This window comes from Chiloscyllium plagiosum, unplaced genomic scaffold, assembly GCF_037043375.1.
Source record: "Chiloscyllium plagiosum isolate Xiang-an unplaced genomic scaffold, Cpla_swu_hap1 HiC_scaffold_19, whole genome shotgun sequence".
Lineage (NCBI taxonomy): Eukaryota > Metazoa > Chordata > Chondrichthyes > Orectolobiformes > Hemiscylliidae > Chiloscyllium > Chiloscyllium plagiosum.
This window is the reverse complement of record NW_028270157.1, coordinates 77,846,855-77,868,654: the sequence shown is the minus strand read 5'-3', so window position 1 is coordinate 77,868,654 and position 21,800 is coordinate 77,846,855. Positions and strand designations below refer to the sequence as shown.

At 53.5% G+C, this 21,800-nt stretch overlaps 1 protein-coding gene across 4 annotated transcripts in view; it reads right to left on the bottom strand.

The window, feature by feature from the left end:
- LOC148146823 (microtubule-actin cross-linking factor 1, isoforms 6/7-like) overlaps window positions 1-21,800 on the bottom strand; it is a 179,281-nt gene that overhangs the window by 95,184 nt on the left and 62,297 nt on the right. For all 4 annotated transcript variants that reach the window (XM_087996923.1, XM_087996925.1, XM_087996924.1 and 1 more), the window contains exons 3-6: window positions 21,147-21,306; window positions 16,732-16,926; window positions 10,997-11,122; window positions 4,146-4,289 (exon numbers count right to left, since the gene is read on the bottom strand). In XM_087996923.1, the coding sequence (XP_087853049.1) occupies window positions 4,146-4,289; window positions 10,997-11,122; window positions 16,732-16,926; window positions 21,147-21,306 (625 nt within the window). The remainder of the gene's footprint in view (window positions 1-4,145; window positions 4,290-10,996; window positions 11,123-16,731; window positions 16,927-21,146; window positions 21,307-21,800) is intronic.

The window sequence follows — 21,800 nt, the reverse complement described above, 5'->3', positions numbered from 1 at the left end:
CCTGGGGGACTTGTCTATCCTTAAGTTGTTCAAAATGCCCAACACGTCTTCCTTCCTAACAAGTATCTCCTCTAGCTTACCAGTCTGTTTCACACTCTCCTCTTCAACAATACAGTCCCTCTCGTTTGTAAATACTGAAGAAATGTACTCAATCAAGACCTCCCCCAACTCTTCCGACTCAATACACAGTCTCCCACTACTGTCCTTGATCGGACCTACCCTCGTTCTCATCATTCTCATGTTTCTCACATACGCATAAAATGCCTTGGGGTTATCCTTGATCCTACCCGCCAAAGATTTTTCATGCCCCCTCTTAGCTCTCCTAATCCCTTTCTTCAGGTCCCTTCTGGCTATCCTGTATCCCTCCACTGCTCTGTCTGAACCCTGTTTCCTCAACCTTATGTAAGCCTCCTTCTTCCTCCTTACAAGACATTCAACCTCCCTCATCAACCAAGGTTCCCTCACACGACCATCTCTTTCCTGCCTGACAGGTACATACATATCAAGGACACGTCGTATCTGTTCCTTGAAAAAGTTCCACATTTCCTCGACATCCTTCCCTGACAGCCTATGCTCCCAAGTGTGCTGTTACATGCCCAATATACTGAGGGAGTCACTTGATCCCAGCTGTCTATATCTGACATATACCTCCTAATTTTTCTTGACCAGAACCTCAATGTTTCTAGTCATCCGGAGTTCCCTACTCTTGCCAATTTTGTCCTTCACACTAACAGGAACATGCTGTCCCTGAACTCTCATTATCTCACTTTTTAAACCCTCCCACTTGCTAGATGTCCCTTTACCCGAAAACAGCCTCCACCGATCAACTTTTGAAAGTTCCTGACTAAGACCATTAAAATTGACCTTGCCGCAATTTAGAACTTTAACTTGTGGGCTGGACTTATCCTTTTCTGTAACTAATTTAAAACTAAAAGAAGTATGGTCACTGGTCCCAAAGTGCATCCCCATTAACACCTCAGTCATTTGTCTGCTTTATTTCCCAACTGGAGGTCAGGTTTTGCCCCATCTCTTCAATTTGGACCATCTCCAAATTGATTGAGAAAGATATCCTGGACATACTTAACAAATTTGAGCTAAGTATAATTTATTAACCAACAGAAAGCAGCAAGTCAAGATAAATGGGTCTGGTTAGCAGGATTTAGTTAGCAGGGTTAGTCTGGTTAGTAGGGTTACTTTGGTTAGCAGGGTTTAACTAGTGTAGTGCCACTGGGTTTGGTCCTTGGATCCCAACCTTTTTTTTCCACTTGAGGGATATGAGTGTCACTGGCTGGGTCATATTCATTGCCCGTCCCTAATTGCCCCTTGAGAAGGTTGGGGTGAGCTGTTTTCTTGAACCGCTGCAGTCCATGTGCTGTAGGTAGACCCACAATGTCCCTTAGTGAGGGAATTCCAGGATTCTGACCCGGTGACAGTGAAGGACCAGCAATATATTTCCAAGATAGGGTGGGCAGTGGAGGGGAACCTACAGGGGGTGGTGTTCTGCTGCTATTGTCTTTCCAGATGGAAGTGGTTCTGGGTTTGGAAGGTGCTGTCTGAGGGTCTTTGGTAAATTTCTGCAGTGCATCTTGTAGATAGTACGCACTGATGCTACTGAGTGTCGGTGGTGGAGGGAGGGGATGCTTGTGGATGTGGTGCCAATCAAGTGGCTGCTTTGTCCTGGATGGTGTCAAGCTTGAGTGTTGTTGGAGCTGCCCCCATCCAGGGCAAATGGGGAGTATTCCATCTGATAAAGGGCTCTGATTCTCCTGCTCTTCAGATGCTGCCTGACCTGCTGTGCTTTTCCAGCAAGACACACCCAACAGTATTCCATCACATTCCTGACTTGTGCCTTGGAGATGATGGACAGGCTTTGGGGAGTCAGGAGGTGAATTATTTGCTGTAGTATTCCCAGCCTCTGACCTACTCTATCTTTATGTAGTGAAAACAAAAAATGATGAAAGTCACAGCAAGTCAGGCAGCATCCATGGAAAGACAGCAAGATGTCATTTTGGGAATGGATGACTTTCGAATGAAGGGTCATCTAGACTCGAAACACTAGCTTGATCTCTCTGCATGGATGCTGCCTGACCTGCTGTGATTTTATTGTTTTCAGTATAGACTCGAGGAACTGCAATAATTTTCTCTTATATTTATGTGGTGAGTCCAGTTGAGCTTCTGGCCAATGTAACCCCAAGGATGTTGGTAGTAGGGAATTCAGTGATGGTGACACCATTGAATGTCAAGGGGAGATGTCTCTTATTGGTGATGGTCATAGCCTGGCATTTGAGTGGTGTGAACATTACTTGTCATTTGTCAGCCCAAGCCTGGATATTGTCCAGACCTTGTTGCATTTGAACACAGACTGCCTCAGTGTCTGAGGTGATTTTCAACAGTGGTGTGTTTGAGGGTTATGGAGAGTGGGCAGGTTAGTGGAGTTGAGGCTGAGATGAAATCAGTCATAATCATATTAAATGCCTCACAAAGTTGTTAGAGTTCTTTGATAAAGTGACCAGGAAGATTGATGAGGGTGGGGCGGTAGACCTAGTGCTGAATTTCAGTCAGGCCTTTTAAGGTTCCACAAGGCAGGTAGCTCTGGAAGGTTAGACCTTATGGAATCCAGGGTCAGCTGGCAAATTGGATACCCAATTGGTTTGATGGTAGGACGCAGAGGGTAATAGTGGAAGGATGCTTGTCAGACTGGAGGCTTGTGAGTAGTGGAGTACCTCAGGGGTCAGTGTTGGGTCCATTGCTGTTTGTTACCTATATCAATGATTTGGATGAGAATGTCCAAGGCATTCATTAATTTGCTGTTGACTCTAAACTAAGCAGCATTGTGGACAGTGAGGAAGGTTATCAGAAATTGCAGCAAGACCTTGACCAGCTGGGGAGTTTATGGAGTTTAGTATGGATAAGTGTGTGGTCTTGCATTTTGGAAAGTCAAATCAAGGTAGGAATTTCACGGTGAATGGTAGGGCCTTAAGGAGTGTCATGGAACAGAGGGACCTTGGAGTTCAGGTTCACAGTTCTCTGAAAGTGGTGTCCCAGGTGGACAGGGCAATGATGAAGGCTTTTGGCACACTGGCCCTCATCAGTCAGGTCATTGAGTATAGAAGTTGGGAAGTTATGTTGCTGTTATCCAGGATGTTGGTGAGACCACGCTTGGAGTATTGTGTTCAGTTTTGGTCACCTTGTTGTAGGAAGGACGTCACTAACCTAGAAAGAATACAGAAGAAATTTACAAGGATATTGTCTGGACTCCATGGTCTGAGTTTTAGGGAGAGGTTGAACAAGCTAGAATGTGTTTTTTTGAGCATGGGAGACTGAGGGGGAACTTTTTAGAGGTGTATAAGATTATGAGAGGCATGGACAGGGTAAATACACTAAGTCTTTTTCCCAGGGTTGGAGAATGGAGGACAAGACGACATAAAAGGGAACCTGAGAGGCAACTTTCTTACACACAGGGTGATGTGCATATGGAATGAGCTGCCAGCAGAAGTGGTGGAGGCATAAACATTAATAACATTTAAAAGGCATTTAGACAAATACATGGATAGGAAAGGATTAGAAGGATATGAGCCAAGTGCAGGGAAATGGGGTTATGGAGGGCAGACATTTTGGTCAGCATAGACCAATTTGGACCAAAGGACCTGTCTCCATGCTGTAATACTCTATCAGTCTCTATGACTATGAAATGAGGTAGCAGGCCTTCAGGGGCTGAATGGCCTCCTCTTGCTTTTAGTTTTTAGATTACTTACAATGTGGAAACAGGCCCTTCGGCCCAACAAGTCCACACCGACCCTCCAAAGAGCAAACCACCCAGACCCATTCCCCTACACTTACCCCTTCACCTAACACTACGGGCAATTTAACGTGGCCAATTCACCTGACCTGCATATTTTTGGATTGTGGGAGAAAACCCACGCAGACACGGGGAGAATGTGCAAACTCCACACAGACAGTTGCCTGAGGTGGGAATTGAACCCGGGTCTATGGCGCTGTGAGACAGCAGTGCTAACCACTGAGCCACCCAGAAAAAAAGTAGTCGGAAGAGGGCACCCGCATCTTACATTTCTCCTGTTTGACGGTCTCTGATGAGGAAGTGCTGCTCTGGAAAAACTCAATCTTGCACCATGCTTCGGACTCACCTCATCCCATCGTGTTTGTACCATGTTGATCCAGGATTGGATGATGCTGACTGATTCCGGATTACAGGAAGTCAGGATCTCATTCCCAAGGGCAATGACAGACTCCAGAGCTGGATACTCATGCTCCAGACTGTCAACGGCCTCCTGAAACAGATATCAGAACATCAGCTCCCTCCATCCTGCTCACCCTTCCCTACTCCCCACTAATTTACACCACCCTCTTCCCTCCCTCCCCATCACTCTCTGCTTCCCTCCCTCTCCCCTCACCCCCAACCTCTCTCCCTTTCCCCTTACCCTCCATCTCCCTCCCTCTCCCCCTCACCCCCACCTCCCACCTCCCTCACCCTCACCTCCCTACCTCCCTCCCTCTCCCCTCACCCCCCACCTCCCTCCCTCTCCCCTCACCCCCACCTCCCTCTCCCCCTCACCCCCACCTCCCTCTCCCCCTCACCTCCCACCTCCCTCACCCTCACCTCCCTACCTCCCTCTCTCCTCACCCCTCCACCTCCCTCCCTCTCCCCTCACCCCCACCTGCCTCCCTCTCCCCTCATCCCCAACTCCCTCCCTCTCCCCTCACCCCCAACTCCCTCCCTCTCCCCTCACGCCCCCACCTAGCTCTCCCCTTACCCTCCACCCTCCCTCTCTCCTTACCCCCACCTCCCTCTCCCCTCACCCCCACCTCCCTCCCTCTCCCCTTACCCCCACCTCCCTCCCTCTCCCCTCATCCCCCACCTCCCTCTCCCCTCACCCCCACCTCCCTCCCTCTCCCCTCATCTCCACCTCCCTCCCTCTCCCCTCACCCCCATCTCCCTTTGCCCTCGTCCCCAACCTCCCTCCCTCTCCCCTCCCCATCCCCTCAACCCCCAGCTCCCTCTCCCCTCACTCCCAACCTCCCTCCCTCTCCCCTCACCCTCCCACCTCCCTCTCCCCTCATCCCCACCTCCCTCCCTCTCCCCTCACCCCCCCACCTCCCTCTACCCTTGCCCCCACCTCTCTCCCTCTCCCCTCGCCCCCACCTCTCTCCCTCTCCCCTCACCCCCCCACCTCTCTCCCCCCTTACCCCCACTTCCCTCCCTCTCCCCTCACCCCCCCACTTCCCTCTCCCCTTACCCCCACTTCCCTCCCTCTCCCCTCACCCCCCCACCTTCTCCCCTCACCCCCAACTCCCTCCCTCTCCCCTCACCCCGCCACCTCCTTCCCTGTCCCCTCACCCCCCCACCTCCCTCTCCCCTCACCCTCCAACCTCCCTCTCTCTCCCCTTACCCTCCCCTCACCCCCAACCCTCCTCCCTCACCCCTTATCCCTCACCTCCCACTCCCCTTACCCCCACCTCCCTCCCATTCCCCTCACCCCCCACCTCCCTCCCTCTCCCCTCACACCCCAACTCCCTCCCTCTCGCCCCACCCCCCACCTCCCTCCCTCTCCCCCACCTCCCTCCTCCCTCCCTCTCCCCCACCTCCCTCCCTCTCCCCCCCACCTCCCTCCCTCTCCCCTCACCCTCCAACCTCCCTCTCCCCTCACCCTCCAACCTCCCCTCACCCCCCCACCTTACTCCCTCTCCCCTCATCCCCACCTCCCTCCCTCTCCCCTCATCCCCCACCTCCCTCCCTCTGCCCTCACCCCCACCTCCCTCCGTCTCACCTCCCTCCCCACCTCCCTCTCCCTCCCCTCACCCCCCACCTCCCTCTCCCCTTACCCCCACCTCCCTCCCTCTCCCCTTACCCCCCACCTCCCTCTCCCCTTATCCCTACCTCCTTCCCTCTCCCCTCGCCCCCCCAACTCCCTCTCCCCTTACCCCCCAACTCCCTCTTCCCTTATGCCCACCTCCCTCCCTCTCCCCTTACCCCCACCTCCCTCCCTCTCCCCTCACGCCCCCACCTCCCTCCCTCTCCCCTCACCTCCCTCTCCCCTTACCTCCCCACCTCCCCCCTCCCCTCACCCCCCACCTCCCTCCCTCTCCCCTCACCCCCCACCTCCCTCCCTCTCCCCTCACCCCCCCACCTCCCTCTCCCCTTACCCCCACCTCCCTCCCTCTCCCCTCATCCCCCCCACCTCCCTCTCCCCTTACCCCTCAACTCCCTCTTCCCTTATGCCCACTTCCCTCCCTCTCCCCTCACCCCACCCCACATCCCTCCCTCTCCCCTCAACCCCCACCTCCCTCTCCCCTCACCGCCCCACCTCCCTCTCCCCTTACCCCCACCTCCCTCCCTCTCCCCTTACCCCCACCTCCCTCCCTCTCCCCTCACCCCCCACCTCCCTCCCTCTCCCCTCACCCCCCCACCTCTCTCTCCCCTCAACCCCCACCTCCCTCTCCCCTCAATGCCCCACCTCCCTCTCCCCTTACCCCCACCTCCCTCCCTCTCCCCTTACCCCCACATCCCTCCCTCTCCCCTCAACCCCCACCTCCCTCTCCCCTCACCCCCCCCACCTCCCTCTCCCCTCACTGCCCCACCTCCCTCTCCCCTTACCCCCACCTCCTTCCCTCTCCACTTACCCCCACCTCCGTCTCCCCTTACTCCCCCACCTCCCTCTCCCCTTACCCCCCCACCTCCCTCTCCCCTTACCCCCACCTCCCTCCCTCTCCCCTCACCCCCCCCACCTCCCTCCCTCTCTGCTCACCCCCCCACCTCCCTCCCTCTCCCCTCACCCTCACCTCCCTCTCCCCCACACCCCACCTCCCTCTCCCCCACACCCACACCTCCCTCTCCCCCTCATCCCCACCTCCCTCACCCCCTCACCCCCACCTCCCTCTCCCCCACCTCCCTCTCCCCCTCACCCCCACCTCCCTCACCTCCCTACCTCCCTCACCCTCACCTCCCTCCCTCCCCCTCACCCCTCCACCTCCCTCCCTCCACTCACCCCCACCTGCTTCCCTCTCCCCTCATCCCCAACTCCCTCCCTCTCCCCTCACGCCCCCACCTTCCTCTCCCCTTACCCTCCACCCTCCCTCTCTCCTTACCCCCACCGCCCTCCCTCTCCCCTCACCCCCCACCTCCCTCTCCCCTCACCCCCACCTCCCTCCCTCTCCCCTCATCTCCACCTCCCTCCCTCTCTCTCCCCTCACCCCCTATCTCCCTTTGCCCTCACCCTCCAACCTCCCTCCCTCTCCCCTCACCATCCCCTCACCCCCCCAGCTCCCTCCCTCACCCTTCACCCCCCCACCTCCCTCTCCCCTTGCCCCCACCTCTCTCCCTCTCCCCTCGTCCCCACCTCTCTCCCTCTCCCCTCACCCCCACCTCTCTCCCCTCCCCTCACCCCCCCACCTCTCTCCCCCCTTACCCCCACTTCCCTCCCTCTCCCCTCACCACCCCACTTCCCTCTCCCCTTACCCCCACTTCCCTCCCTCTCCCCTCACCCTCCCACCTCCCTCTCCCCTCATCCCCACCTCCCTCCCTCTCCCCTCACCCTACCTCCCTCTCCCCTTACCCCCACCTCTGTCCCTCTCCCTTCACCCCCCCACATCTCTCTCCCCTTACCCCCATTCCCTCCCTCTCCCCTCACCCCCCCACTTCCCTCTCCCCTTACCCCCACTTCCCTCCCTCTCCCCTCACCCCCCCACCACCCTCTCCCCTCACCCCAACTCCCTCCCTCTCCCCTCACCTCGCCACCTCCTTCCCTCTCCCCTCACCCCCCCACTTCCTTCCCTCTCCCCTCACCCCGCCACCTCCTTCCCTGTCCCCTCACCACCCCACCTCCCTCTCCCCTCACCCTCCAAACTCCCACTCTCTCCCCTTACCCTCCCCTCACCCCCAACCCTCCTCCCTCACCCCTTACCCCTCACCTCCCACTCCCCTTACCCCCACCTCGCTCCCATTCCCCTCACCCCCCCACCTCCCTCCCTCTCCCCTCACCCCCCAACCTCCCTCCCTCTCCCCTCACCCTCCCACCTCCCTCTCCCCTCATCCCCACCACCCTCCCGCTCCCCTCACCCCACCTCCCTCTCCCCTTACCCCCACCTCTCTCCCTCTCCCTTCACCCCCCCCACATCTCTCTCCCCTTACCCCCATTCCCTCCCTCTCCCCTCACCCCCCCCACTTCCCTCTCACCTTACCCCCACTTCCCTCCCTCTCCCCTCACCCCCCCACCACCCTCTCCCCTCACCCCAACTCCCTCCCTCTCCCCTCACCTCGCCACCTCCTTCCCTCTCCCCTCACCCCCCCACCTCCTTCCCTCTCCCCTCACCCCCCCACCTCCTTCCCTCTCCCCTCACCCCCCACCTCCTTCCCTCTCCCCTCACCCCCCCACCTCCCTCTTCCCTCACCCTCCAACCTCCCTCTCTCTCCCCTCACCCCCCCACCTCCCTCCCTCTCCCCCACCTCCCTCCCTCTCCCCTCACCCCCCCACCTCCTTCCCTCTCCCCTCACCCCCCCACCTCCCTCTCCCCTCACCCTCCAACCTCCCTCTCTCTCCCCTCACCCCCCAACCCTCCTCCCTCACCCCTTACCCCCCACCTCCCACTCCCCTTTCCCCCTACCTCCCTCTCCCCTTACTCCCACCTCCCTCCCTCTCCCCTCACCCCCCCACTTCCCTCCCTCTCCCCCACCTCCCTCCCTCTCCCCTCAACCCCCCACCTCCCTCTCCCCTTACCCCCCACTTCCCTCTCCCCTCATCCCCCACCTCCCTCTCCCCTTACCCCCCACTTCCCTCTCCCCTCATCCCCCACCTCCCTCTCCCCTCACCTCCCCACTTTCCTCTCCCCTCACCCCCCCACCTCCCTCTCCTCTCACCCTCCAACCTCCCACTCCCCTCACCCTCCAACCTCCCCTCACCCCCCCACCTTACTCCCTCTCCCCTTATCCCCACCTCCCTCCCTCTCCCCTCACCCCCCACCTCCCTCCCTCTCCCCTCACTCCCCCACCTCCCTCCCTCTCCCCTCACTCCCCCACCTCCCTCCCTCCCCCCTCACTCCCCCACCTCCCTCTCCCTCCCCTCACCCCCCACCTCCCTCTGCCCTCACCCCCCACCTCCCTCCGTCTCACCTCACTCCCCCACCTCCCTCTCCCTCCCCTCATCCCCCACCTCCCTCTCCCCTTACCCCCACCTCCCTCCCTCTCCCCTTACCCCCCACCTCCCTCTCCTCTTACCCCCACCTCCCTCCCTCTCCCCTTACCCCCCACCTCCCTCCCTCTCCCCTTACCCCCCACCTCCCTCTCCTCTTACCCCCACCTCCCTCCCATTCCCCTCACCCCCCCACCTCCATCCCTCTCCCCTCACCCCCCAACCTCCCTCCCTCTCCCCTCACCCTCCCACCTCCCTCTCCCCTCATCCCCACCTCCCTCCCTCTCCCCTCACCCCACCTCCCTCTCCCCTTACCCCCACCTCTCTCCCTCTCCCTTCACCCCCCCCACATCTCTCTCCCCTTACCCCCATTCCCTCCCTCTCCCCTCAACCCCCCACTTCCCTCTCCCCTTACCCCCACTTCCCTCCCTCTCCCCTCACCCCCCCCACCACCCTCTCCCCTCACCCCAACTCCCTCCCTCTCCCCTCACCTCGCCACCTCCTTCCCTCTCCCCTCACCCCCCCCACCTCCCTCTCCCCTCACCCTCCAACCTCCCTCTCTCTCCCCTCACCCCCCAACCCTCCTCCCTCACCCCTTACCCCCCACCTCCCACTCCCCTTTCCCCCTACCTCCCTCTCCCCTTACTCCCACCTCCCTCCCTCTCCCCTCACCCCCCCACCTCCCTCCCTCTCCCCCACCTCCCTCCCTCTCCCCTCACCCCCACCTCCCTCCCTCTCCCCCACCTCCCTCCCTCTCCCCTCACCTCTCCACCTCCCTCCCTCTCCCCTCAACCCCCCACCTCCCTCTCCCCTTACCCCCCACTTCCCTCTCCCCTCATCCCCCACCTCCCTCTCCCCTCACTTTCCTCTCCCCTCATCCCCCACCTCCCTCTCCTCTCACCCTCCAACCTCCCACTCCCCTCACCCTCCAACCTCCCCTCACCCACCCACCTTACTCCCTCTCCCCTCATCCCCACCTCCCTCCCTCTCCCCTCACCCCCCACCTCCCTCCCTCTCCCCTCACTCCCCCACCTCCCTCCCTCTCCCCTCACTCCCCCACCTCCCTCACTCCCCCACCTCCCTCTCCCTCCCCTCACCCCCCACCTCCCTCTGCCCTCACCCCCCACCTCCCTCCGTCTCACCTCACTCCCCCACCTCCCTCTCCCTCCCCTCATCCCCCACCTCCCTCTCCCTCCCCTCACCCCCCACCTCCCTCTCCCTCCCCTCACCCCCACCTCCCTCCCTCTCCCCTTACCCCCCACCTCCCTCTCCTCTTACCCCCACCTCCCTCCCTCTCCCCTTACCCCCACCTCCTTCCCTCTCACCTTACCCCCCCACCTCCCTCCCTCTCCCCTTACCCCCCACCTCCCTCTCCCCTCACCCCCCACCTCCCTCCCTCTCCCCTCACCCCCCTACCTCCCTCTCCCCTCACCCCCTACCTCCCTCTCCCCTTACCCCCACCTCCCTCCCTCTCCCCTCGCCCCCCACCTCCCCTGCTCTCGCCTCACCCCCCCACCTCCCTCTCCCCTTACACCCCACCTCCCTCTTCCCTTACCCCCACCTCCCTCCCTCTCCCCTCACCCTCCACCTCCCTCCCTCTCCCCTCACCCCCCCACTTCCCTCCCTCGCCCCTCACTCCCCTACCTCCCTCTTCCCTTACCCCCACCTCCCTCCCTCTCCCCTCACCCCCACCTCCCTCCCTCTCCCCTCACCCCCACCTCCCTCCCTCCCTCTCCCTCTCTTCTCCCCCTCCACTTCCCAGCCTCTCCCCCTACCTCTTCACTGCATCCCAATCCTCCCTCTCGGTGCTGCCCTGTTCCCTCTCTCTGTACCATCCCCTCGATCTAACCCACCTGGTGCTGGTGTTTAAATTCCAGCAGAGCTTCCTGCTCCTGCAGGATCTGTCCATCTGTCAGCTTCCTCTCGGTCTGTGTCAAGTGACCCAACAAAGTCTGAACCAAGGACTGAAAATGCTCAGCCTAACAGCAGAGAATGTGGATTCAGTTTCATAGAGAACAACTGGTCAAGCTTTGGAAAACACTTAAAATACAACTGCAGAATCCCAGCGTGGCTCTGTGCCTGGCTCTCCCAGTCACCAGGAGGCTCTGCCAGCTCTGTGTTAATGTCTCACTCTGCCCGTGAATGTGTCGATTACAAATTCATCCGGTAATCCCCTGGCTGCCTCCCATCATTCTCCATCCAGGAGAGTATTTGTAATAAAGTTGATGAATTAACTGTGCAAACAGCTATTAATAAATATAATGCAATTGGGATCACAGAGACCTGGCTCCAGGGTGACCAAGGCTGGGAACTGGACAACCAGGTTTATTCACTTTTCAGGAAAGACAGACAGAAAGGGGTGAGGTAGTGTGGCTGGTTAAGGAGGAGATTAACACAATAGTAACTGAGGACATTAGCCTATACAATGGGTGGAGCTGCAGAACTCTAAAGGGATAAAGACGTTAGTGGGAGTTGTGTACAGACCAGCTGTTGGTGTAATATTGGGGATTATATCTAGCAGGAAAGTAGAGATGTATGCAGTAAGGTTAAAGCAGTTATTATGGGTGACTTCAATCTACATATTGCTACCAGTTTGTCAGTTCAATCAATGTGATGGTGGAGGATTCCCTGGAATGTATGATGGATGGTTTCTGTGACCAATATGTCAAGGAACTGACCAGAGAGCTGGCCACCCTAGACTGGGTGTTATGTAATGAGAGAGGATTAATTAGCAACGCTGTGGTGTGAGATCCTTTGGGAACAGTGATCATAATGTGGTAGAATTCTTCATTAAGGTGGAGAGTGACACAATTAAAGCTGAAGCTAGGGTCCTGAACTTAAAGAAAGCGAACTTTGATGGTATGAGGCATGGATTGGCAAGAATAAACTGGCCAGGATCCTTCAGGGGTGGCTAGTGGATGGGCAATGGCAGATAGTTAAAGAACACACAGATTAACTGCAACAGTGGTACATCGCAGTCTGGTGTCAGAGTAAAACAGGGAAGGTGGCTCACCCATCGCTAACAAGGTCAGAAACTGCTGCCAAACATGTACTGGGAGAAATTTAAAATTCAGCAGGAGGAGGGAGGACCAAGGGTTTAATTTGGAAAGGGAAGGTAGAATACGAAGGTAAGCTGCAGAAAATCAATGGCAAAAGCTTCTATAGAAACGTGAAAAGAAAAAGACTGGTGAAGAGAGATGTAGGTTCCTTGCAGGTGGCATCAGGTGAATTCATAATGGACAATAAAGAGATGACAGAGCCAGTTCAACAGATACTTTGGATCTGTCTTCATTAAGGAGGACCCAAATAACTTTCCAGAACTACAAGGGGACAGAGGCTCAAGCCTGAAGGAGGAACTGAAGGAAATCCTATTAGTCAGGAATTGGTTTTGGGGAAATTGATGGGATTAAAATCCAATAAGTCTCCAGGGCCTGATACTCTGTATCCCAGAATACTTAAGGAAGTGGCCCGAGAAATAGCAGATGCATTGGTAATTATTTTCCAACATTTATAGACTGTGGAAGAGTTCCAATGGATTGGAGGGTAGCTAATGTACTCCACTCTTTAAAAAGGAAGGGGGAGAGAAAGTGGGGAATTATAGACCAGTTAGCCTGACATCAGTGGTGGGGAGAATGCTGGAGTCAATCATTAAGGATGTAATAACTGAGCATTTGGAAAGCAGTAACAGAATCGGTGCTAGTTGGTATGGATTCACTAAAGGGAAATCATGATTGACAAATCTTCTGGAATTTTTGAGGATGTGACCAGTCAAGTGGACAAGAGGAAATCAGTAGATGTTATGTATCTGGACTTTGACAAGGTTCCACCCAAGAGATTAAAGCTCATGGTATCAGAGATAATGTACTAACATGGATAGAAAACTGATTGGCAGACAGGAGGCAGAGAGTTGGAATAAACAGGTCCTTTTCAGAGCGGTAGGCAGTGATGAGTGGGGTACCACAGGGTTCAGTGCTGGGACCCCAGCTGTTCACAATATATATGAATGACTTGGTAAAGGAATCGAATGCAATTTCTCCAAATGTGCAGATGGGTGGCAGTGTGTGCTGGGAGGAAGATGCTAGGAGGTTGCAGGGTGACTTGGACAGACTGGCTGTGTGAGCAAATACTTGGCAAATGCGATATAATGCTGATAGATGTGACAATATTCTCTATGGAGAGCTTGCATCCAGGAAGAGACCTACTGGGCATCCCCAACGATGTCTGCATGAGGGATATGAAGGCACTTGAGATCATAGAACATGGAAATGTACAGCACAGAACAGGCCCTTTGGCCCACGATGTTGTGCCGAAGGTTAATCCTAATGTAAAATATAGTAACTTAACCTACGCACCCCTCAACTCACTGCTATCCATGTGCATGTCCAGCAGTCGCTTAAATGTCCCCAATGACTTTGCTTCCACCACCACCGCTGGCAACACATTCCATGCATTCACAACTCTCTGCATAAAGAATCTCTGATGTCTCCTTTACACCTTCCTCCTAATATCTTCAAGCTATGACTTCTTGTACCAGTCAACCCTGCCCTGGGGAAAAGTCTCTGGCTATTGACTCTATCCATTCCTCTCATTATCTTGTACACCTCGATCAGGTCTCCTCTCTTCCTCCTTCTCTCCAGAGAGAAAACTCCGAGCTTAGTCAACTTCTCTTCATTAGGCAAGCTCCAGGCAGCATCCTGGTAAACCTTCTTTGCACCCTCTCCAAAGCCTCTGTATTTTCCTATAGTAGGGCGACCAGAACTGGACACAATATTCCAAGTGTGGTCTCACCAGGGACTTGTAGAGCTGTAGCAAAACTTCGCGGCTCTTGAACTCAATCCCCCTGTTAATGAAAGCCAAAACACCAAATGCTTTCTTAACAACTCTATCCACTTGGGTGGCAACTTTGAGGGATCTATGTACTTGCACACCCAGATCCCTCTGTTTTTCCACACTGTCAAGAATCCTGTCTTTAATCCTATATTCAGCATTCGAGTTCGACCTTCCAAAATGCATCACTTCACATTTGTCCAGGTTGAACTCCATCTGCCATTTCTCAGCCCAGCTCTGCATCCCGTCTATGTCTCGCTGCAGCCTGCAGTAGCCCTCTATACTATCGACGACACCTCCAACCTTAGTGTCATCTGCAAATTTACTAACCCACCCCTCAACCTCCTCAAACAAGTCATTTATAAAAACTACAAAGAGCAGAGGCCCAAGAACAGAACCCTGCGGGACCCCACTCAACACTGACCTCCAGGCAGAATACATTCCATCTACAACCACTCTCTGCCTTCTGTCAGCCAGCCAATTCTGAATCCAGATAGCTAAATCTCCCTGTATCCCATACTTCCTGACTTTATGAATGAGCCTACCAAGTCATTCATGTATATTGTGAACCTTATCAAATGCCTTGCTGAAGTCTATATAGAGGAGAAAGTGAGGTCTGCAGATGCTGGAGATCAGAGCTGAAAATGTGTTGCTGGAAAAGCGCAGCAGGTCAGGCAGCATCCAGGGAACAGGAGAATCGACGTTTCGGGCATAAGCCCTTCTTCAGGAATGAGGAAAGTTTGTCCAGCAGGCTAAGATAAAAGGTAGGGAGGAGGGACTTGGGGGAGGGGCGTCGGAAATGTGATAGGTGGAAAGAGATCAAGGTGAGGGTGATAGGTCAGACTGGGGTGGGGGCGGAGAGGTCGGGAAGAAGATTGCAGGTTAGGAAGGCGGTGCTGAATTCGATGGATTAGACTGAGACAAGGTGGGGGGAGGGGAAATGAGGAAACTGGTGAAATCCGAGTTCATCCCTTATGGTTGGAGGGTTCCTAGGCGGAAGATGAGGCGTTCTTCCTCCAACCGTCGTGTTGTTGTGGTCTGGCGATGGAGGAGTCCAAAGACCTGCATATCCTTGGTGGAGTGGGAGGGGGAACTGAAATGTTGAGCCACAGGGTGGTTGGGTTGGTTGGTCCGGGTGTCCCAGAGGTGTTCTCTGGAATGCTCCGCAAGTAGCCGGCCTGTCTCCCTAATATAGAGGAGGCCACATCGGGTGCAGAGGATGCAATAGATGATGTGTGTGGAGGTGCAGGTGAACTTTCCTCATTCCTGAAGAAGGGCTTATGCCCGAAACGTCGATTCTCCTGTTCCCTGGATGCTGCCTGACCTGCTGCGCTTTTCCAGCAACACATTTTCAGCGCTGAAGTCTATATACACCACATCCACTGCTCGACCATCTTTGACCTGTCTTGACACCTCCTCAAAGAACTCAATAAGATTTGTGAGGCATGACCTACCCCTCACAAAGCCATGCTCGCTGCCTTTAATCACACTATGTATTGTCACTACAGCATTGGACTCTTCAGTCACAAGCGACGTTGCTTCAGGGAAGCAGAAAGCTAGAACAATGAGGATACAACCCATGGTCAGCCATGACTGAAAAGAGCCTCACTATCTACTTTGGTCACAAAACAGGAAGGCAGATTATGATCTGAATGGTGGCAGTTTAGGAAAAGGTGAGGTGCAATGAGACCTGTGTGTCATGGTGGAACAGTTGCTGAAGGTTGGTATGGGGGTGCAGCGGGCAGCGAGGAAGGCTAATGGCATCTTCTCCATCACAGCGAGACGATTGGAGTATCGGAGTAGGGATGTCTTGCTGCAGTTACACAGGGCCTTGGTGAGGCCACACCTTGAGTATTGTGTACAGTTTTGATCTCCTAGTCTGAGGAAGGACGTTCTTGCTATTGAGAGAGTTCAGTGAAGGTTCACCAGACTGATTCCTGGGATGGTAGGACTGACATATGAGGAAAAACTGGATAGATTGGGCTCCTACTCACAGGAATGTAGAAGAGCGAGGGAGAAACATAAAATTGTGATGGGACTGTCCAGGCTAGATGTGAGAAGAATGTTCTTGATGTTGGGGAGGTTCAGAACAAGGGGTCACAGTCTAAGAATAAGGGGTAAGCCATTTAGGACTGAGATGAGGAAGAATTTCTTCACCCAGAGAGTTGGGAACCTGTAGAATTCTCTCACAGAGGAAGCTGTTGGGGCCAGTTCATTCGATGTATTCAAGAGGGAGCTGGACGTGGTCCTTGTGGCTAAAGGGGTATGGGGAGAGGGTGGGAATGGGATACTGAGACTGCATGATCAGCCGTGATCATATTGAATGGTGGTACAGGCTCAAAGGGCTGATTGGCCTCTTCCTGCACCAATTTTCTATGTTTCCAAACCATGAGATACAAACAAGTGAACAATTCACCGTTCCCTCCAGTACTAGGCCCTTTGAAAGTAGACAGATTTGTCACTGCATTGTGAATATGTCACATCGAGGAATACTGCAAGAAGCAGATCGATAATATCAAACAGCATGAGATAACATGAAGGAGCAGATAAATCAGGTCTGAATATCCCTGACTCCAATCAGGCCTAAAGCAGACTGAGGTACAAAAAAGACTACAGCAGAATTCCAGTCCCTTAAGGCATCTGATATATATTGTTGCTCAACAATGAGCCGCTCAGTCACCATCACGCACAAGAGCATGAGCTCCTCAGGGTTACACTTGTTGACAATGTGATAAGGTGATGGTTGACACCAGGTTCCTACCTGACACAGTGCAGCTTCAAGCAGAGACTGCTTCAAGACGGAAATGTTGCACACGTGCTCCCACTGTTTATTCAGTTCCTCCATCTGAGCTTTCAGCCAGACACAGTTGACACCTGTGTTTTTGTTCAGCTCCCTGAAGGTACGTTTCAGAGCCCTCACACAACTGGCCCGTTTGCCCAACTCCTTCTGAAAGACCTGCAGATGGACCCAGACAGAACTGAATCTGAAACTTTAGCTGTTTATCAACCAGAAGTAAGTCTTAATATTCACAGCACTCATCTGACCATGAGCTAAAAGTATGATAGAAAGTACAACAGAAATAGATAAAAAGTCCAGTTCCTAAATGACTCGAGTGGCTTTGACTGAAGTGATTATTGACTCTGGGAGTCGGGGACTTTGTGAAACAGCAGCTGACATTTTGAAATTCTGACAGTGATTTCAGACAAAGAAATGAAGTGGCAATGTTGCTAAGGCCTGATGATTCCTGGAGGCTTCCACTTGGCATCTATTGGCAGCTTACAATGCTCATCGTTTTTAACAGGTTTTAAGACAAAATTCTGCCTTCAACAATAAGTCAATGGCACAGGGAAACTTTTTTTTATTATTTCTGGGACATGCATTTATAGCCTGTCCCTAGTTGCCCCTTGACAAGGTGGGGGTGAGCTGCCTTCTTGAACCACTGCAGTCCATGTGCTGTGGGTAGATCCACAATGTCATTAAGGAGGGAATTCCAGGATTTTGACCAAGCGACACTGAAGGAATGGCAGTGTCATAGTGGAAGGATTCCACCAACACAACATGGTGAGCAGTCGTGTGTATTTGAATGAGACTGCAGCTACTCTGGCGAGGAGTTGATTAGTAAATTTGCAAATGACAGTAGGGTCAGCAGAGTTGGGTAGTGCTGAAGGATGTTACAGGTTATAGAGGGACATAGATAAGCTGCAGAACTGGGCTGAGACATGGTAAATAGAGTTTAATGTGGTAAAGTGTGAGGTAGTTCACTTTGGAAGAAGTAACAGGAATGCAGAGTACTGGGCTAATGGTAAAATTCTTGGCAGTGTAGATGAGCAGAGAGATCTCAGTGTCCAGGTGTGTAAATCCCTGAAAGTTGTGACCTAGTTTGATAGGGCAAAAGAAGGCATATGGTGTGTTGGTGTTTATTGGTAGTGGGATTGAGTTTCGGAGCCATGAGGTCATGTTGCAGCTGTACAAAACTCTGGTGCGGCCACATTTAGAGTATTGCATACAGTTCTGGTCACTGTCTTATAGGAAGGATGTGGAAGCTTCGGAAAGGGTTCAGAGGGGATTTACGAGAATGTTGCCTGGTATGAATGCAGGGTCTTATGAGGAAAGGCTGAGGGAACTGAGACTGTTTTCATTAGTGAGAAGAAGGTTGAGAGGTGACTTAATAGAGACATATAAGATAATCAGAGGGTCAGATAGGGTGAACAGGGAGAGCCTTTTACCAAGTATGGTGACGGCGAGCACGAGGGATCATAGCTTTAAATTGAGGGGTGATAGATATAGGACAGATGTCAGAGGTAGTTTCTTTACTCAGAGGAGGAGGGACGTGAAACGCACTGCCTGCAACAGTAATAGACTTGCTAACTTTAAGGGCTTTTAAATGATCATTGGATAAACATATGGATGAAAATGGAATAATATAAGTTAGGTGGGCTTCAGAATGATTCCTGAAGAAGGGCCTGTGCCCGAAACGTCGAATCTCCTGTTCCCTGGATGCTGCCTGACCTGCTGTGCTGTTCCAGCAATAAAGTTTCAACTTTGATCTCCAGCATCTGCAGACCTCACTTTCTCCTCTTCAGAATGGTTCCATAGATGAGCGCAACATTGAGGGCAGAAGGGCCTGTGCTGCGCTGTATTGCTCTGTTCTATGAATTAACTGTGGACAGACGTGGGGAGGTTTGTTGATCAGTTCTTCGGCATGGAGAGGGAGCAAATGTGTTGGAGGGTGAGTTGAAGGAGGGGTTGAGGGAGGTGGGAGATTGGCTGGGTGTTTGGGAGGAGAAGTTGGGAAAGGGGTCAGGTATTTAGGGTGGGGGAGGGGGTATGATGTGTATCTGGATGATAAATTCAGGCAATGAGTGCCTTCTTAAGAATATATGGGCGGCACGGTGGCACAGTGGTTAGCACTGCTGCCTCACAGCACCAGAGACCAGGGTTCAATTCCCGCCTCAGGCGACTGACTGTGTGGAGTTTGCACGTTCTCCCCGTGTCTGCGTGGGTTTCCTCCGGGCGCTCCGGTTTCCTCCCACAGTCACAAAGATGTGCAGGTCAGGTGAATTGGCCATGCTAAATTGCCCGTAGTGTTAGGTAAGGGGTAAATGTAGGGGTATGGGTGGGTTGCGCTTCGGTCGGTCGGTATGGACTTATTGGGCCGAAGGGCCTGTTTCCACACTGTAAGTAATCTAATATATAAAAGCCCAGTTCAGGGAAACTGTTTGCAGGAGTCAGAGATTAGAACATAGAACATAGAACATAGAACAATACAGCACAGAACAGGCCCTTCGGCCCACGATGTTGTGCCGAACTTCTAACCTAGATTAAGTACCCATCCATGTACCTATCCAAATGCCGCTTAAAGGTCGCCAATGATTCCGACTCTACCACTCCCACGGGCAGCGCATTCCATGCCCCCACCACTCTCTGGGTAAAGAACCCACCCCTGACATCTCCCCTATACCTTCCACCCTTCACCTTAAATTTATGTCCCCTTGTAACACTCTGTTGTACCCGGGGAAAAAGTTTCTGACTGTCTACTCTATCTATTCCTCTGATCATCTTATAAACCTCTATCAAGTCACCCCTCATCCTTCGCCGTTCCAACGAGAAAAGGCCGAGAACTCTCAACCTATCCTCGTACGACTTCCTCTCCATTCCAGGCAACATCCTGGTAAATCTTCTCTGCACCCTCTCCAAAGCTTCCACATCTTTCCTAAAGTGAGGCGACCAGAACTGCACACAGTACTCCAACTGTGGCCTAACCAAAGTCCTGTACAGCTGCAACATCACTTCACGACTCTTGAATTCAATCCCTCTGCTAATGAACGATAATACTCCATAGGCCTTCTTACAAACTCTATCCACCTGAGTGGCAACCTTCAAAGATCTATGTACATAGACGCCAAGATCCCTCTGTTCCTCCACCTGACTAAGAACCCTACCATTAACCCTGTATTCCGCATTCTTATTTGTTCTTCCAAAATGGACAACCTCACACTTGGCAGGGTTGAACTCCATCTGCCACTCCTCAGCCCAGCTCTGCATCATATCTAAGTCCCTCTGCAGCCGACAACAGCCCTCCTCACTGTCCACAACTCCACTAATCTTCGTATCATCTGCAAATTTACTGACCCACCCTTCGACTCCCTCATCTAAGTCATTAATAAAAATTACAAACAGCAGAGGACCCAGAACTGATCCCTGCGGAACTCCACTTGTAACTGGGCTCCAGGCTGAATATTTACCATCTACCACCACTCTCTGCCTTCGACCGGTTAGCCAGTTTTCTATCCAATTGGCCAAATTTCCCTCTATCCCATGCCTCCTGACTTTCCGCATAAGCCTACCATGGGGAACCTTATCAAATGCCTTACTAAAATCCATGTACACTACATCCACTGCTCTTCCCTCATCCACATGCTTGGTCACCTCCTCGAAGAATTCAATAAGACTTGTAAGGCAAGACCTACCCTTCACAAATCCGTGCTGGCTGTCCCTAATCAAGCAGTGTCTTTCCAGATACTCATAAATCCTATCCCTCAGTACCCTTTCCATTACTTTGCCTACCACAGAAGTAAGACTAACAGGCCTGTAATTCCCGGGGTTATCCCTATTCCCTTTTTTGAACAGGGGCACAACATTCGCTACTCTCCAGTCCCCTGGTACCACCCCCGTTGCCAGTGAAGACGAGAAGATCATTGCCAACGGTACTGCAATTTCCTCTCTTGCTTCCCACATAATCCTAGGATATATCCCGTCAGGCCTCGGGGACTTGTCTATCCTCAAGTTGTTCAAAATGTCCAACACATCTTCCTTCCTAACAGGTATCTCTTCTAGCTTACCAGTCCATTTCACACTCTCCTCTTCTACAATACGGTCCCTCTCGTTCGTAAATACTGAAGAGAAGTACTTGTTCAAGACCTCTCCTATCTCTTCCGACTCAATACACAGTCTCCCACTACTGTCCTTGATCGGACCTACCCTCGGATGGGGGAATTCCCTAGAGCTGTTTTTGGGAGATTTAAATTTGTGATGGATCTTCCCCATGGAATTGCCAAGCCCACAGTGTCTCTGAGCTTGGACAGTGAGCTCCATTGACTAACAGTGTGTAGGGACAGGATGGAAACAGCAGATACATGAAGTGATGGATACACAATAAGAACATGAACAGTTACCTTGTGGTTCTCAATGAACGTTTTCACAGATTGGACGTCACCACTTACTCGGGCTTGCTCATTCAGTGTGACCTCTGCCCTGTACAACCAGTCCAACACCACCTGCAGAGATTCACTCAATCTACCCGAAGACAATAAAACTTCTTCAATCATGGACTGCCTGTAAAACCAGATAATACCCGTCAATAATCAATGGAAACAACCAGCTACAGGGTCAGTGCTGAGGGAGCGCTGCACTGTCAGAGGGTCAGTGCTGAGGGAGCGCTGCACTGTCAGAGGGTCAGTGCTGAGGGAGCGCTGCACTATTGGAGGGTCAGTGCTGAGGGAGCACCACACTGTCGGAGGGTCAGTGCTGAGGGAGCGCTGCACTGTCAGAGGGTCAGTGTAGAGGGAGCGCTGTACTGTCGAAGGGTCAGTGCTGAGGGAGCGCTGCACTGTCGGAGGGTCAGTGCTGAGGGAGCGCTGCACTGTCGGAGGGTCAGTGCTGAGGGAGTGCCGCACTGTCAGAGGGTCAGTGCTGAGGGAGCACTGCACTGTCAGAGGGTCAGTGCTGAGGGAGCACCACACTGTCGGAGGGTCAGTGCTGAGGGAGCGCTGCACTGTCAGAGGGTCAGTGCTGAGGGAGCGCTGCACTGTCAGAGGGTCAGTGCTGAG